The sequence below is a fragment of the Ranitomeya imitator genome, chromosome 3, assembly GCF_032444005.1.
Source record: "Ranitomeya imitator isolate aRanImi1 chromosome 3, aRanImi1.pri, whole genome shotgun sequence".
In the NCBI taxonomy this organism is placed as follows: Eukaryota; Metazoa; Chordata; class Amphibia; order Anura; family Dendrobatidae; genus Ranitomeya; species Ranitomeya imitator.
Genome location: NC_091284.1, coordinates 728,750,617 through 728,768,222, shown reverse-complemented (window position 1 = coordinate 728,768,222; position 17,606 = coordinate 728,750,617). Strand labels below are relative to the sequence as shown.

At 43.3% G+C, this 17,606-nt stretch overlaps 1 protein-coding gene across 1 annotated transcript in view; it reads left to right on the top strand.

The window, feature by feature from the left end:
- The window catches only part of TNS2 (tensin 2), a 186,186-nt gene that overhangs the window by 78,541 nt on the left and 90,039 nt on the right, over positions 1–17,606 (top strand). Inside the window, exon 3 of the mRNA XM_069758793.1 lies at positions 9,764–9,801. Within this exon, the coding sequence (XP_069614894.1) occupies positions 9,764–9,801 (38 nt within the window). The remainder of the gene's footprint in view (positions 1–9,763; positions 9,802–17,606) is intronic.

Below are 17,606 nucleotides of genomic sequence, written 5' to 3'. Positions count from 1 at the left end.
ATAGAAAACAGAGCAGAAGATTTCCGGAACTGAAAGAAAAATTGTCTTTCTTGAAGAAAAATGTCAACTAGATGTCTGTCTCTTCTCGATTAGGCCTGCTTGACATATCGCTCCCAATTTTCTAATAGGGAAAGAGGGTCTTTCAAGCTGAAATGCCTGTACAGTTGTTACAAGGTCATGTATGTGAAAATGACATCAATTGTAGGTGACGATAGACAAGGCATGCATAAAACTAGTTTGTGCACCCCACTTATTTTTCAGCGCATTCAATTTTGACATAGATTCACATCAGGCTGTATATGATCGAGAATTGTTTTCAAATGTCTAAAAAAAAAAAGTATGCGGCCCATGTGTGATCGTCACCCGGGGTCGGGATATTTATTCCGTTCATAAAGAGACCAAGTCTATGCACCACCTGTTTTTATTTATCTATATGCTTTCTTGGAACTCTATGTACAATGAGTGAAAACAGTTCTTATTAATTGTCTCTGGGGCTTTACATCAGAATTTAACTCTTTGTTGGTGATCCTGCTAATTCATTCCAGTTAAAGATTAATTCAGCCGCCCTGCAACAATAATACTGTCAAACATTTGTTGAAAATAATCAGTAAGCGATCAGTCAACCACCGTGTCACACTAGCAGAAGATGGTTGGGATAGTCTAAAGGCAGCTAAAAGGACCTCACGATTATGGCGACCAATCTAATGTGTGTGAGCTTTTCAGCTCCTCCCCACAAATGATGTTGGAGAAAGAAAAATAAGGATCGATCAATATGAAATTAATTTCCTGAACCTTTTATTATGCTTCAGTTAAGCCACAACCAGAAGTATCTTCTCACAGTGGCTTTCTCCACTCTTCTAATGGAGAGCACAACGCTCGGCCAAGATTTATCCAAGGTGTATGGGCACCTTAAGATGCCACCATGTTGTATCGTCCTGTTGTATACATTGTAACCATATGGACATTTTCTGGGTCATAATTGATTTCCCAATTGGTATAAATGGTGTTCCAGCTACTACCAGTCTAAATTTTTGATCCCATAGAGCAGGGGTGAGGAATCTTTTTTCTGTGAAGGGCCATTTGGATATTTATACCATCCTTCGGGGGCCGAACAAACTCTGCCCACAAAGTACATCCTGACACTGGCACTAGTTCCAGGACGTAATCTTTCATTGCATGCCCTTCAATGTTGAGTAGTGAACACTGCATGTGTGTGCGAACAGAGCAAGAAGAAATTAATGAGCTAGTTGTAATCAAAATACAGCCCCCTACCCAAGAATGCAGTCCCTGAGAATCTGCTCGGGGGCCTGATAAAAGGTCTTCGAGGGCCATTGGCCCTGGGGCCTGAGGTTCCCCACCCCTGCCATAGAGGATTGGGCCCTTATTGTGGCTAAGTCCACCAATTCCACCAATAATTATCATCGAGCAACTCGGAATAATCACATCAGGTTAACCTTTTCCGGATCTCAGTCCTTGATTTATGGACTTCCTCAGATGTGTCGGGCTGTCCAAGTCGTCTGCTGACACAGACCATCCATATCTATAAAAGAGTATGTTAGTTCAAAATTGCTCTATTATGACATGACAAGTAGACTGATTCTCGTCATTTACACCCCTCTTGTGTGAAAAGAGGTTAATCTCAGGTTCAGGTAAATGTGACATATAAAAATATATTGTTCATTTTTTCATGCGCAGAAGAGAATTGTCATGTGTGGACCAGTTACTGAATTAAAAGGGTTTTCTCATGAACAAAGTATATTTTAACTACCGGTAATTGATCTTGGAATAATAATAAATTCCACAATTGGATGTTTAAAAAAAATGTTCCTGTGCTGAGATAATCTTATAAATGTGCCCCTGCTGTGCACTGTGTAATGGCCGTGTCTGACCATACAGGAACATGGTCTGATCAGACCACAGCTCCTCTGCACTGGAACATTTTTTACACATCCATTTGTGGAAATTATTTTTATTTCAAGATCTAGCGATTAAAAGGTTGTTTTTTTTGTTCTGTATGTGTAGGGGATCCAGGGTACAAACTGTAGTTCCAGATCACGCATTGTATTTCCTTGGTTAGCCCATGAAGAACATTATACGATAGATGATAAATGTATAATCACCATCTGTGATCGCTACTCCCAGCAATCACAAAAAAAACAATCCAGGAGTCCCAGGTAACCAAATGTATGGAGTGGTGGAAACACGTGTGCAATATTCCTGCATTTCTTGCCCACAGGAGTGATGAATATACAGTACAGAGCTATGATTTGTAAATCTGCAGAATATGTTGCCTCTATATAAATAGAGATTAGTATTAGCATTATTCCCTCTGTGAGTCCAATAGTTACAGTACATTTTTTATAGGTGCTCCTGCATGATCACCCCTCCATTCAGATGGGGAATATGGAACCCGTTTTGGGGTTTTAACGTTGGGACCCAAAGTAATTATTTATTCTGCTTGACAATACAACTAGCCAAGTTTTATGTGCTTTGATAAAGATCTGGTCTCAGATCGAAACGCGTCGCTTTAACCCCTTAGAATCACCTTGTACAGAGAGTCTTTTCACCGCTGCAACATTTTTTAACCAGGACTAATAAAGTTTAAATTTTTAAGAAGCTGGAACATCACCTTATTTAAGTTTTATGTAAAGACCACATAGGCCAAGATGGCAGTTTGTGGCATGCACAAAATTAATAACATGATGCGTTGACTTAGTGGAAACGTTTTGGCCACGGTCTTTATTTAAATTATTAACTTACAGAACTATATTAAACATTTAGCCAAACTCGTATAACAAATTTGTACACCAATAACCTCAGCTTAGCCAAAGCTCAAAACGTCAACCCAAAAGACATGCTGTCTATTCAGCTACCTGAATGACTGACCCCAAGGCCGTGACATAACCTAAATTATATATATATCCTGTATTCCCACAGAGCTGCCATGTTGTCACCTTGCCAGCCAGTGACGAAGTTAGCCATGTGCATGGTTTGTATGATGTAAACCTAGACATATATTTGGTAGAATTTCATGGTGACCTTCTGCATGACCCTGCTCCTAGCCTTCCAGATTAAAAATGCAGCTAAACCTCAGTTAATGAGTGGCACTGAGATTTGTAGGACTCCAAATTTAGGTCAGTCAGTTTCAATTGAGCCCTTTGTGAGCCAAAACCTTGGTGGTCAGTAACACGAGGAGGGAGTTCATGTTGCAGGGTACTGTCACAATGTCACATAGAACAGACGCTCATAGTTAAGTTGTTGACTTTTCCTGTAAACCGTATATGAGGAGTTTCCAATTTTCCCATTAAACCACATTTAGCTCTGACTCCCAGCTATGGGAAATTTTAATGTTCTGCTTTTAGTATGTGACACACATAGAAATCAACCCTGACACTTTCTTTTAGCAACAGATCACGTGTCACACTGATGGAGCGGCGGTGTGGTCTCTCAAAGTGACAGGTTCCTACAGAGACCATTCTTTTATGTCAATGGTTGGTGGAGCTTCTTGGACATTGCTGTGGGTTTCCCAGAGTTTCATAATTTGTCACTATAGTGCTACTTCCATCACAGTCTTGTGGTGGAAATACCATCTCTCACTATTTATCATGGCGTGACATTGTTTTCCAACTGGTTTTGGCAAAGAAAGTAAATTTCCTTGGTGACAACTTGGTGGGGGATCTCTTCTCTGCTAGACCCCATTGTAAAATCAGCAATGGTCGCCCCTACTGTGGGATATGTGGTGGATACACTGTGGATTTCTATCTAGATTTACAGATGGAAAATTGGAAAATTGACAGCTTGTTACAGTAGCATCAAAGTAGATGACATTTTACAAGTTCTCCGTTGGACGCTGCATAATAAATCTGTAACTGAAATAGAAATGTCGCACAGATTTTCAATCCACTGCCTGTTCATGTATGCTGAGGATTTTTATTGCAAAATTCACCATTTCCAGTGCACGGGGTGAATTCTATGAAAAAAATTTCACCAATCTCAATGCCAAATCTGCATGCAACTATTGTGGATTTTGAAGTGCATTTTCTTCCTTATTTGTATCAGTTTCACAATAAAAGTAAAAAAAAAAGGGTTTAGTACCATGTAAGGTGAGTTTCACACATCCTGATTTTTCCAGTAGCAGAAAAACCAGTTAACAGAGATATCAGTGTCTGTGTGTCCAAGTGTGTAATACTTGCAGCACACGTGTGGCAACCGCATGCTGCCCGTGTGTCGCATCAGTACCACACGTACCGGCGACTGAGAAGGTGCGGTACAGTTAGCGCTGTTCCCCGGCGCCGGGTGCTGAAGATGGCTTGCATCATTCTCCCCTGCTCTGCTTTATATCAACGCGAATAAGGGAGAATGTTGAGAGTTCTATTCAACTGATAACAATGACAGCCGGTGGCGGCTGATGGGACTATTTCTCCTATCAGCCTATACCTGCTGCCACTAATAACAGTGACATCAGGCAGTGTCTGATGGGAGAATTCATCACCCACCACCTGCGCTATAAATAAATAAACTGGTGTGGGTTGCCCTGTATTTTATATAATTAGCCAGGCAAAACTGATAACTGTGGTCTTCAGCTCTCAGCTGTCAGCATTAGCAAGGCTGGTTATCAAGAAAAGAGAGATCCCCACGCTGTTATTATTTAAATACATAATTTATAAAAACCAGTGGGGTCTCCCCTCCATTTTTGACATCTAGCCTTCCTAAAGCAGAGAGCTGAGGGCTGGTATTCTCAGGCTAGTAAAGGACCATGGATATTGACCCCCACCTGCCTAAAAATAGCAGCCAACAGCCACCCAGAAAAGGCACATCTATCAGGGAGTAATAGCCCCATCAGTTGCCACCTGCTTTCACTGTTATCACTTGAATATAACTCTCATCATTCTCACCTGCTCGTGCTGATCGCCCGTAGAGCAGGGGAGAAAGATGAGAGCTGTCTTCAGCACCCGGTGCCGGGGAACAGCGCTAACTGTACCACTGCTTCTCAGGTGCCGGTACCTGTGTTACTGATGACACACGGATGTCATCCATGTGTCATCATTGTGTGCGGGAAATTTTGCGGCCCGTGCTGCTGGTGTCATCGGGCATATCAGTGTATTTTGCCTATTGACACACGGTCCATGGAAACACACTGACCTGTGCACAGACCCAAATGGGTCTACGTCTGAAAGTGTCTCCAGTACATGTGAAAACTGTCACCACACATACCGGACACACTGTCGCCTGAAAAAGGACTTAGCCAGTTGAAAATTGACTGTTCTCAGGGAGAAGCAAAATAATAATCTATAATAATCTTGAAGTTATGATACCTTTTAATGGCCTACAAAAGTGATGTTGCAAAGTTTTCAAGACTACTTAGGTCTCCTCATCAGGCATGGTATAACAAAGTTTTTGAATAAACACAAATATATGCACAAATTGAGCAGAGACATAACATAATAAATGGACATTAAAAAACCAAGAACAAAATGAGGTCAGAGAATGAATCCTTCAGTAGCTTAGATAGGTGGTGTGAAAGTTGTACAGTATTGTCCCAGACCTGATCCTTCACAGTCTCTGAAACAGATTCCTCAGATTTTGTAGTAAATCATAAATCCTTGTGACAGATTAAGTCCTATGTGGAGAGTATCAAAGACTGCGATAAATGTTTGCTCACAGACCCTGCGGTGTTTTTGTGATTTGAAGTTGCCTTTTAATATAACAACTTTCATATTGTTTATGTTGTGTCCTGGTTGATGGTTTTTTTTTTGTCTGAGTCTTTTTTTGTCTGTGATTGTGTGGCGATGAGATTTCATCCTTGTGTAATTGTGTGACAGGGACGTTCATACACCTCTTCCCCTGAAAACAACGTTTGCAAGAAATGTATCCAAGCATGTGATTTTATTGTATTTTCGTAGCCCTGTAAAATGTAGAAGTGCCTTAAGAACCTTATAAGCATTAATGTATGCGGTTCTTCTAATGTATGGCAATTAACATACAATGTTATTAATGTATAGTGTATAGGGAAAGCAGAGAGATAGGTTTAGGGCATAAGGTATAGTATAGGGCTTATAGTTTAAAGTAGGAACAGGTTGACATGAGAGGTGGTGAGTTCTCCTTTTGAGGTTTAGTGAATCCTGCATTGAGCAGGGGGGTGGACACGACACCCCTTGAGGTCCCTTCCAACTCTAACATTCTATGATTCTTAAGTTCTTGTTTAGACTCAGTCCAGCTTATTAATGTCATCGATGTAACGGAAATAGGCCAAGGGTTTGATGGAGCAGGATGATAAAACATTATCCTTCAGTTTAGCCATAAAATGGTTGGCCTTCTTGGGTGCCAATTTTCTGCCCATAGCGGTTTTGGTGTGTTGTAGGTATAGCTCCTCACCGAAACAGAAAAAGTTATGTGCAAGGATAAATCTGGTGAGTTTTAATACAGAATCAGAAGGGATCCCATTAGCTTCCAGAAACATTAGATTAGATTAGAAATCTTTATGTGGGATGTTATAATATAGAGATTCCACATCGATGGTGGCTAAGATGGCACCCTTGGAGAGGGGACCTACTGTAGGTAGTTTTTTCAAAAGGTTCATGCTGTCCTGTACATAGCTGGCTGGTTTTCTTACTAAAGGTTTAAGATTATTCTATACCTATCCTGAGATTTCTTTCAGTGAGTGTTCCCACCTCAGAGATGATTGCACTCCCTGGGTGGCATGGCTAGATAGAAAGAAAGTTCCCATCCTAGGATTCTCAGGTATAAAGTTTGTGGAAAGGTTTGTTGAATTTTTCCACTGAGAACAATCAATCTTTCACAGTAAAATACACAGCACAAAATTTGTATGTAAGAACGTACCCGAATATGTCAGTTTTAGACCTGTTGAACTCATATATACTTTTTGGACAATTCTCAAGATCCAATCATGACCTTTGCTCTCCCTGTAGCCATTCCCCTACTTGGTGTTTATTATAGACTAGCTGAAGAGCCCGGCGTTGCCTGGGCATAGTAAATATCTGTGGTTAGTTATAGCACCTCACGTCTCTTATTTTCCCATCACGCCTCTCATTTTCCCAATCGCATCTTTCATTTTCCCCCTCACATCTCTCATTTTCTCCCTCACACCTCTCATTTTCTCCCTCACTCCTCTCATTCCCCCCTAACACTTGTCATTTCGACCTCACATCTGTCATTTTCTGATCACTCCACTATTTTCCCTCACTCCTCTCATTTTGTACTCACACCTTTTCATTTTCACCTCACACCTCTCATTTTCACCTCAGTATATACATGTTTGTCATCTCCCTTATATATACTATACACCTGTATGTCATCTCCTGTATATAGTATATACCTGTATGTCATCTCCTCTGTATATAGTATATACCTGCTGTGTGTCATCTCCCCTGTATATAGTATATACCTGTATGTCATCTCCTGTTATATATAGTATATACCTGTATGTCATCTCCTCCTGTATATAGTATATACCTGTGTGTCATCTCCCCTGTATATAGTATATATCTGTGTGTCATCTCCTCCTGTATATAGTATATACCTGCATGTCATCTTCTATATATAGCATATACCTGTATGTCATCTCCTCCTGTATATAGTATATACCTGTGTGTCATCTCCCCTGTATATAGTATATATCTGTGTGTCATCTCCTCCTGTATATAGTATATACCTGCATGTCATCTTCTATATATAGCATATACCTGTATGTCATCTCCTCCTGTATATAGTATATACCTGTGTCATCTGCTCCTGTATATAGTATATACCTGTGTGTCATCTCCTGCTGTATATAGTATATACCTGTATGTCATTTCCTCCTGTGTATATATATGTACCTGTATGTCATCTCCTCCTCTATATAGTATATACCTGTGTGTCATCTCTCCTGTATATAGTATATATCTGTGTGTCATCTCCCCTGTATATAGTATATACCTGTGTGTCATCTCCTCCTGTATTAGACCTCGTTCACACGTTATTTGCTCAGTATTTTTACCTCAGTATTTGTAAGCTAAATTGGCAGCCTGATAAATCCCCAGCCAACAGGAATCCCTCCCCCTGGCAGTATATATTAGCTCACACATACACATAATAGACAGGTCATGTGACTGACAGCTGCCGTATTTCCTATATGGTACATTTGTTGTAGTTTGTCTGCTTATTAATCAGATTTTTATTTTTGAAGGATAATACCAGACTTGTGTGTGTTTTAGGGCGAGTTTCGTTTGTCAAGTTGTGTGTGTTGAGTTGCGTGTGGCGACATGCATGTAGCGACTTTTGTGAGATGAGTTTTGTGTGGCAACATGCGTGTTGCAACTTTTTGTGTGTCGAGTTGCATGTGACAGGTTAGTGTAGCAAGTTGTGTGCAGCAAGTTTTGCGCATGGCGAGTTTTGCGCGTGGCGAGTTTTATGTGTGGTGCCTTTTGAGTATGTGAAAGTTTTGTGTGAGGCAACTTTTGCATGTGTTGCAACTTTTGTGCATGTGGCAATTTTTCCGTGTGTGCAAGTTTTGCGTGTGGCGAGTTTTCCATGAGGTGAGTTTTGCACTTGTGGCGAGTTTTGCAAGAGCCTAGTTTTTGCATGTGGCGAGTTCTGCGCGTGGCGAGTTTTGAGTGGCGACTTTTGTGTTTCGACTTTTATGTGGCGAGGTTGGTGTATTTGTGGTGAAATGTGTGCTGAGGGTAATATGTGTTCAAGCATGTGGTAGTGTGTGGCGCATTTTGTGTGTGTGTGTTTATATCCCCGTGTGTGGTGAGTATCCCAATTCGGGGCCCCACCTTAGCAACTGTACGGTATATACTCTTTGGTGTCATCGCTCTCATTCTTTAAGTCCCCCTTGTTCACATCTGGCAGCTGTCAATTTGCCTCCTACACTTTTCCTTTCATTTTTTCGCATTATGTAGATAGGAGCAAAATTGGTGAATTGGAAAGCGCGGGGTTAAAATTTCACCTCACAACATAGCCTATGACGCTCTCGGGGTCCAGACGTGTGACTGTGCAAAATTTTGTGGCTGTAGCTGCGACGCCTCCAACACTTTTCCTTTCACTTTTTCCCCATTATGTAGATAGGGGCAAAATTGTTTGGTGAATTGGAAAGCACGGGGTTAAAATTTCACCTCACAACATAGCCTATGACGCTCTCGGGGTCCAGACGTGTGACTGTGCAAAATTTTGTGGCTGTAGCTGCGACGGTGCAGATGCCAATCCCGGACATACACACATACACACACACACACACACATACACACATTCAGCTTTATATAGTAGATTTAAGATATGGGGACATTGTCTTTAATTCTGTGAGAGGTGGCCAAGATGTTGAGGGACTTTCCATGGGTATAAGTTGGTGGCATTGTGAGTTTTCTTGAGAAGCCTCACTTGTTTTTTTTTTTTTTTTTTAGGTTTAGAGAGGTTTCGAAATCCAGAAGCCAGGAAAAAATACATTATAGAAAATAAGAAATCAAGGAGCCAGGACAAAGTTTTTAGAATAATTTATTTCTTACAGATCTGTTTATTTAGCGTCCTGCAGAAAAACACAAGAGGGAGATTTAAAAACATGGATATTTTTGATGGTCAAATATTTGATTGTAGACTATATGCCATGAAATTCGTGGGGACATTGCCCATATGAAGATGGTTTTAATGTATGAGGCAGATACGGAAATTTCAAGACACACTGTACAATTTAACAGCAATTTCTCTGTACATTATTTACATATGGTCCCCTCTAATGCTCTGCTTTTCCCTACATTTTTTCCAGTCTGCAAGATTACGAGCCACAAGAAATGTGAAGGAAAGGTGAGGTTCTTCTCAGATCGTTTGCTTAAATTTTGTCCTGTGATTCCCATTTATGATGTAGCATTTGGAGCAAAAGAATGTTCAAAACTTGTGTAACGTGGTCAGGGCTGCCACTAGAAATTTCGGGGCCCCATACTGGCAAAATTTTCGGGGCCCCCTTGAGACTCCGCCCAGGCTCCACCCCAGCCCCGCCTCCAGGCTCCACCCCAGCCCCGCCTCCAGGCTCCACCCCTCGAACTGTCCACAGTCCCACCGCTCTCTCTTGGAAAAACTCCACTTCTCACCTATCACACATTGACAGTTCCCATCACCAGATCACACATATAGCCGGCAGCTTTTGTTTTGGCCAAAAGATTTTTTAAGCCGCCACCATAACAAGGTAGACACTTTTGGCCGGGCCCTACTCTGCTGTAACCTATTAAATATTTGTTAAAATATGCAATACAATTTAGGTATATTTTTATTTATTTTTCAATTTTTAAAAGGAAGGAAGGAACAAATACCACAACACCATGACCAGATGACATATTACCACCACAGTGATCGAATAATATCACATAAAAGGAACAAATACCACAACACCATGACCAGACCACATATTACCACCACAGGGATCGAATAATATCACATACAAGGAACAAATACCACAACACCATGTCCAGACCACATATTACCACCACATAGTGACTGAATACTACAATTCTGATCAGTAATTTAAAAAAAAGCACCATACTATCACCATAAGTGCCATTATACACAGGAGATCTGTAATTAGTAAGCAGTGTCTGTGTACAGATAATATAGTGATCACTAGTGAAATTATACACAGGAGCTCTGTATACAGTATACAGTGTATAGTGTCAGTGTATAGGTAACACACTGACTCACCAGTGACGTCTCTAGGTGAAGTCCTTCATCTTTCATCCAGCACAGACCGCCATCATTTCATCCAGCCAGGACTTCTCTCTGCAGAAAATAACACAGTTATCTCGAGCTCCGCTTGCAGAACACATTACTTAATTTTTCACAACTTCTACATTACACCACATGAAGAAGGCGACATAGTATCACTCTATACAGTAACAGGACCGCCCCCCATTTAAAACAGTATACTCAAAAAATAAAATAAATACATCACTGCAGTAATAATATCCCTAAATTAGCCCCTATGGTATTAATAATATCCCCCATCCTGGCCCTGTGTGTCTCATTCCTGGCGTCAGCCAGATTTTCTCCCATCCTGCCCTCATGAGTATCCATTCTGCCCCATATGATCTCCCCATCCTGCCCCATATGATCGCCCCATGTGATCTCTCCATCCGGTCCCATCTGTCTCCATCATATCCATCCTGCCCCATGATCCTGCACGCTCTGTCTCCAATCATGCCCCATGTCTCCATTCTGCCCCCTATGTCTCCAACCATGCCCCCATGTCTGCAATCCTGACACTTGTCTCCAATCATGCCCCCTGTGTCTCCATTCTGCCCCACCTGTCTCCAATCCTGCCCCATCTGTCTCCAGTCATGCCCCCATGTCTTTCATCCTGCCCCGTGTCTCCAATCATGCCCCGTATCTCCATTCTGCCCCGTGTCTCGCATTCTGCCCCAATGTCCAGCATTCTGCCCCTGGGTCTCACAGTCTGCCCCTGTGTCCAGCATTCTGCCCCTGTCACTGTGTCCAGCATTCTGCCCCTGTCACTGTGTCCAGCATTTCTGCCCCTGTCACTGTCTCCAGCATTTTGCCCCTGTCACTGTCTCCAGCATTCTGCCCCACTGTCTCCAGCATTTTGCCCCTGTCACTGTCTCCAGCATTCTGCCCCACTGTGTGTCCAGCATTCTGCCCCACTGCGTGTCCAGCATTCCTGCCCCACTGCGTGTCCAGCATTCCTGCCCCACTGCGTGTCCAGCATTCCTGCCCCACTGCGTGTCCAGCATTCCTGCCCCACTGCGTGTCCAACATTCTGCCCCTGTGTGTCCAGCATTTCTGCCCCACTGTGTCCAGCATTTCTGCCCCACTGTGTCCAGCATTCTGCCCCACTGTGTCCAGCATTTCTGCCCCACTGTGTCCAGCATTTCTGCCCCACTGTGTCCAGCATTTCTGCCCCACTGTGTCCAGCATTTCTGCCCCAATGTGTCCAGCATTTCTGCCCCACTGTGTCCAGCATTTCTGCCCCACTGTGTCCAGCATTTCTGCCCCTGTGTGTCCAGCATTTCTGCCCCTGTGTGTCCAGCATTTCTGCCCCACTGTGTCCAGCATTTCTGTCCCACTGTGTCCAGCATTTCTGCCCCACTGTATGTCCAGCATTTCTGCCCCACTGTATGTCCAGCATTTCTGCCCCACTGTGTCCAGCATTTCTGCCCCACTGTGTCCAGCATTTCTGCCTCACTGTGTCCAGCATTTCTGCCCCACTGTGTCCGGCATTTCTGCCCCACTGTGTCCAGCATTTCTGCCCCACTGTGTCCAGCATTTCTGCCCCACTGTGTCCAGCATTTCTGCCCCACTGTGTCCAGCATTTCTGCCCCACTGTGTCCAGCATTTCTGCCCCACTGTGTCCAGCATTTCTGCCCCACTGTGTCCAGCATTTCTGCCCCACTGTGTCCAGCATTTCTGCCCCTGTGTGTCCAGCATTTCTGCCCCCCGGGCCCTCCTGGATGCCGCTCTCAGAAAAAAAAAAACACGACTTCTTATCTGGCCATGCTCCAGCGCCGGGCGAAGATCCCCCCAGGCTCCACACAGACGCACTCGCCGGGCCCGGCGGCTGACAATGACGTCAGACGCCGGCTACGCCGGCGAGTGCGCACTGCGGCCGGGGCCCTATTCAGCTGCCAGCCTCAGACTGGCTGGCGGCTGTTAACTATTGACGTGCGGGCGCGGGCCCGCACGTCAATAGTGTGCCGCCCGCAGCGCCTGCAGGGGGGGCCCGGTGAGCAGATGAGACGGGGCCCGATGCGGGCCCCCTCTGCTCACCGAGCCCCATACGCCAGTCACGGCTGTCATGCCCTGATGGCGGCCCTGAACGTGGTTGCTCTAATACCAGGTGGCTTGTTGCAAACTTTAAACAACATTTTTTATGGATATCTTTGAGAAATGGCTTTCTTCTTGCCACTCTTTCATAAAGGCCACATTTGTGCAGTGTACAACTGAATGTTTTCCTATGGATAGACTGTCCCACCTCAGCTGTAGATCTCTGCAGTTCGTCAAGAGTGATCATGGGCCTCTTGGCTGCATCTCTGATCAGTCTTCTCCTTGTTTGACATGAAAGTTTAGAGGGACGGCCTGGTCTTGGTAGATTTGCAGTGGTATGATACTCCTTCCATTTCAATATGATCGCTTGCACAGTGCTCCTTGGGATTTTTAAAGTTTTGGAAATCATTTTGTATCCAAATCAGACTTTAAACTTCTCCACAACAGTATCACAGACCTGCCTGTTGTGTTCCTTGCTCTTCATGATGCTCTCTGTGCTTCAAGCAGAACCCTGAGACTATCACAGAGCAGGTGAATTTATACGGAGACTTGATTACACACAGGTGGATTATATTTATCATCATTAGGCATTTAGGACAACATTGGATCATTCAGAGATCCACAATGAACTTCTGGAGTGAGTTTGCTGCACTGAAAGTAAAGGGGCCGAATAATATTGCACGCCCTATGTCACGGATCCCTACTCCGTGGCGTCACTAATTCGTCACGTACCTGCTCTCACACGTGACTTGGGGTTGTGCCTGCAAGGGTTAATCTATCTCCCCACTCTCAGTCCAGCATTCAACCACTGTCCTATGCGGTAATGGGAGCATAAATCACACACCGATCCAGGCCACACACCCGCTCATACGCCCTGCCACCACTCATCGAATACACGGGCGATGAGTCCCGGAACTAACAATAATACTAATAAAAATATGTCTGTCACTCATAAGGCTCGCACACCTTTAGGCTATGGATTCTTTCAGAACATTCAAGGTTCAACTTGTTAAAGTTTTATACTTTAATAGCAAAAAGTTCAATGCTTACAATAAGAAAAAGGTATAAAAATATGATAATAAAAAGACATACAACTTATGCAAAACAGTGTCAAAATAAATATGAGAAAACTTACAGAAATTATCTAACTAGTAGTTGCTTTCTGCTCCCTGAGGGAAGGAAGAATGTAGATTGGATCACATCAGCTTCCCAGGCTGCCCTCATCATGTGAACACAATTCTCTGTCTGCAGCCTAAATTTATAACTTTGGTTTGAGGTCAGGTTTTCAGACCCGCCTCCCAGGTTAATATCATAATTGCGGTCTGTTTGATTGGGCCACGGCCGCTCTACTAATGAATATATTATTTTCTCTTGTGGAAGGTTCTCAGGGATACATTCCCTTAGGCCGCAATTAGCGTCTCCCCTCCAAGACCTAGAAGGTGCCAAATGTTGCTTTTCTTCTCGGCCCAAGCTAGACCCCCTGGTGAGATATGGAGACAGAATTTCTACTAGTCCCAAGGAAGTACCTATTAACACCTAGGTGCGACTTGCCTTCAGGACAGATGTTACATTATCACACATATAATCCTAGACATATGTCCCTACACACACACATATATATATACATATATATATATATATATATATGTATGTATATATATATACATATATATATATATATATATATACATATATATATATATATATATATATATATGTATATATATATATATATATATATATATATATATATTTCACCACACCCCACTTTTCAGTTTTTGAATTTCCACAAAAATTTAAAATAGCCAATAAATTTCATTCAACTTCACAATTGCGTTCCACTTGTTGTTGATTCTTCACTAGAAATTTACATTTGGTAACTTTATGCTTGAAGAATGATATGTGGGAAAAGGTTGAAAAGTTCCAGGTAGCCAAATACTTTCGCAAGGCACCGTATTTCTTTTAAAATTTTACTTATAAAATAATGGTGACTTCCAAGAGGAAGCCACTTGAAAAATGGTCTCTTGACTTTTTTCAGCCGCTTCACGACTTTCAAAGTCTGAAGTGGTGAAAACAGACAGAACATATGAATGGCAAGTCATTTTTGACATGTCAGGTCATGTTAATTCTTTATGTTTTTTAGCACCTTCTCAGGTGGGTTGCTGTCATGATCTGTCTTAAAAAGACGTATTTTTTGCTGCGTTTTTGGATTAAAAACTCTTTAAAAACCCTGAGTTTAGATTGGAGAGTTGGAGAGTTTTGGCTCCTAAAACAAAGCAAAAAAACTCAATGTGTACACACTTTTTGGAAGTGGTCATATTGAGTCTCGAGTCTTTTTGCCGAGATTTAGATAGGAAATGCTCCCAAATCCTACTGAAAAAAGCTTCGCTTTTCTGGAGCAAATTCTCAGCAAAAAAATCATTGTGAATACACCCTCTGAGTAAGTAATCAATTTATAGGGAAAGCGTCATCCCGTCCATGATAACCCCTCTTGCAGGGGGTACTTATAAGATTTTGAAGAACAATTTTGGATAGCTGACACTTTTAATTATCAATTTAAATATTACTGTGCACATTTGATAGTAGTTTTTTTAGGAGTTTTTTATCTTTATGACTGTCACTCAGGAGAAGGTAGAGTTTCTGGACAATCTTTTTACAGAGAGTTGCTGTGAAAGGGTCTCCTGTCCGAACCATGGGTGGAGGGACCCTGTCTGCCCATAACCCTGCGCCCATGTGAATTATGAACTCACCTACTAGATAAAGATCCTTTGTGGCATCTCTACAGGAGTCTTGTATGTTGGTTTTCCCAGGGCCGTCTATATATAAAATCGAGCCCTGTGAAGTTTCAGCTCACCTACTATTAAGCCAAAGTTTATATATGCTGCTGGATAAAGATCTTTTGTGGGATCTGTACACGAGACCCCTTGGATTTCCCAGGGCTGTGACTCCGAATGTTTATTCTTCCACACATTGGCCTTGTTTTCACATGTATTTAGAGGATTAGTATCAGTGGGATCCTTAAGGTACTGTCACACTAGACGATATCGCTAGCGATCCGTGACGTTGCAGCGTCCTCGCTAGCGATATCGTCCAGTGTGACAGGCAGCAGCGATCAGGCCCCTGCTGGGAGATCGCTGGTCGGGGAAGAAAGTCCAGAACTTTATTTCGTCGCTGGACTCCCCGTAGACATCGCTGAATCGGCGTGTGTGACACCGATTCAGCGATGTCTTTGCTGGTAACCAGGGTAAACATCGGGTAACTAAGCGCAGGGCCGCGCTTAGTAACCCGATGTTTACCCTGGTTACCATCCTAAAAGTAAAAAAACAAACACTACATACTTACCTACAGCCGTCTGTCCTCCAGCGCTGTGCTCTGCTCTCCTCCTGCTCTGGCTGTGAGCGTCGGTCAGCCGGAAAGCAGAGCGGTGACGTCACCGCTCTGCTTTCTGGCTGCCTGGCGCTCACAGCCAGACCAGAGAAGCAGAGCGCCGAGGACAGACAGCGGTAGGTAAGTATGTAGCGTTTGTTTTTTTACTTTTTAGGATGGTAACCAGGGTAAACATCGGGTTACTAAGCGCGGCCCTGCGCTTAGTTACCCGATGTTTACCCTGGTTACCGGGGACCTCGGGATCGTTGGTCGCTGGAGAGCTGTCTGTGTGACAGCTCTCCAGCGACCAAACAGCGACGCTGCAGCGATCCGGATCGTTGTCGGTATCGCTGCAGCGTCGCTATGTGTGACGGTACCTTTAAGGTACCTTCACACATAACGATATTGTTAACGATATCGTTGCTATTTGTGACGTAGCAACGATATCGTTAATGAAATCGTTCTGTGTGACAGCGACCAACGATCAGGCCCCTGCTGGGAGATCGTTGGTCGCTGAATAAAGTCCAGAACTTTATTTCGTCGCTGGACTCCCTGGAGACATCGCTGGATCGGCGTGTGTGACACCGATCCAGCGATGTCTTCACTGGTAACCAGGGTAAACATCGGGTAACTAAGCGCAGGGCCGCGCTTAGTAACCCGATGTTTACCCTGGTTACCATGCTAAAAGTAAAAAAAAACAAACACTAGATACTTACCTAACGCTGTCTGTCCTCCAGCGCTGTGCTCTGCTCTCCTCCTGTACTGTCTGTGAGCCGGAAAGCAGAGCGGTGACGTCACCGCTCTGCTTTCCGGCTCACAGACAGTACAGGAGGAGAGCAGAGAAGCAGAGCGCAGCGCTGGAGGACAGACAGCGGTAGGTAAGTATCTAGTGTTTGTTTTTTTTAACTTTTAGCATGGTATCCAGGGTAAACATCGGGTTACTAAGCGCGGCCCTGCGCTTAGTTACCCGATGTTTACCCTGGTTACCGGCATCGTTTGTCGCTGGAGAGCTGTCTGTGTGACAGCTCTCCAGCGACCAAACAGCGACGCTGCAGCGATCCGGATCGTTGTCGGTATCGCTGCAGCGTCGCTTAATGTGAAGGGGCCTTTAATCTAATAGCTTTTAGATATAAAAAAGATCAAAATACACCCAAAAGTGACACGAGGTTCATAGGGCACAGAATTTTAGCTTTTTAGATTTTAGCTGGTTTATTTGAAATACTGTATATTGCCTTGGTATAATTTTCTTTATTAGGGCTAGGCTTTATTGGGGGATATACAAAAGTAATAGTTAAAAGGTTATTCCCCAAATTATTAAGATATCTCCTATCTATAGAATTGTTGATAACTTGCTGATGATGGGGTGTCGAAGTGGTCTAACTCCCAGCATTCAGCACATTATCCCCTGTCCCATGGAGATGGAATAGATTAATGTTTTAGGAATTGTCCAGTTTCAAGAGCCAATGGCGTGTGGT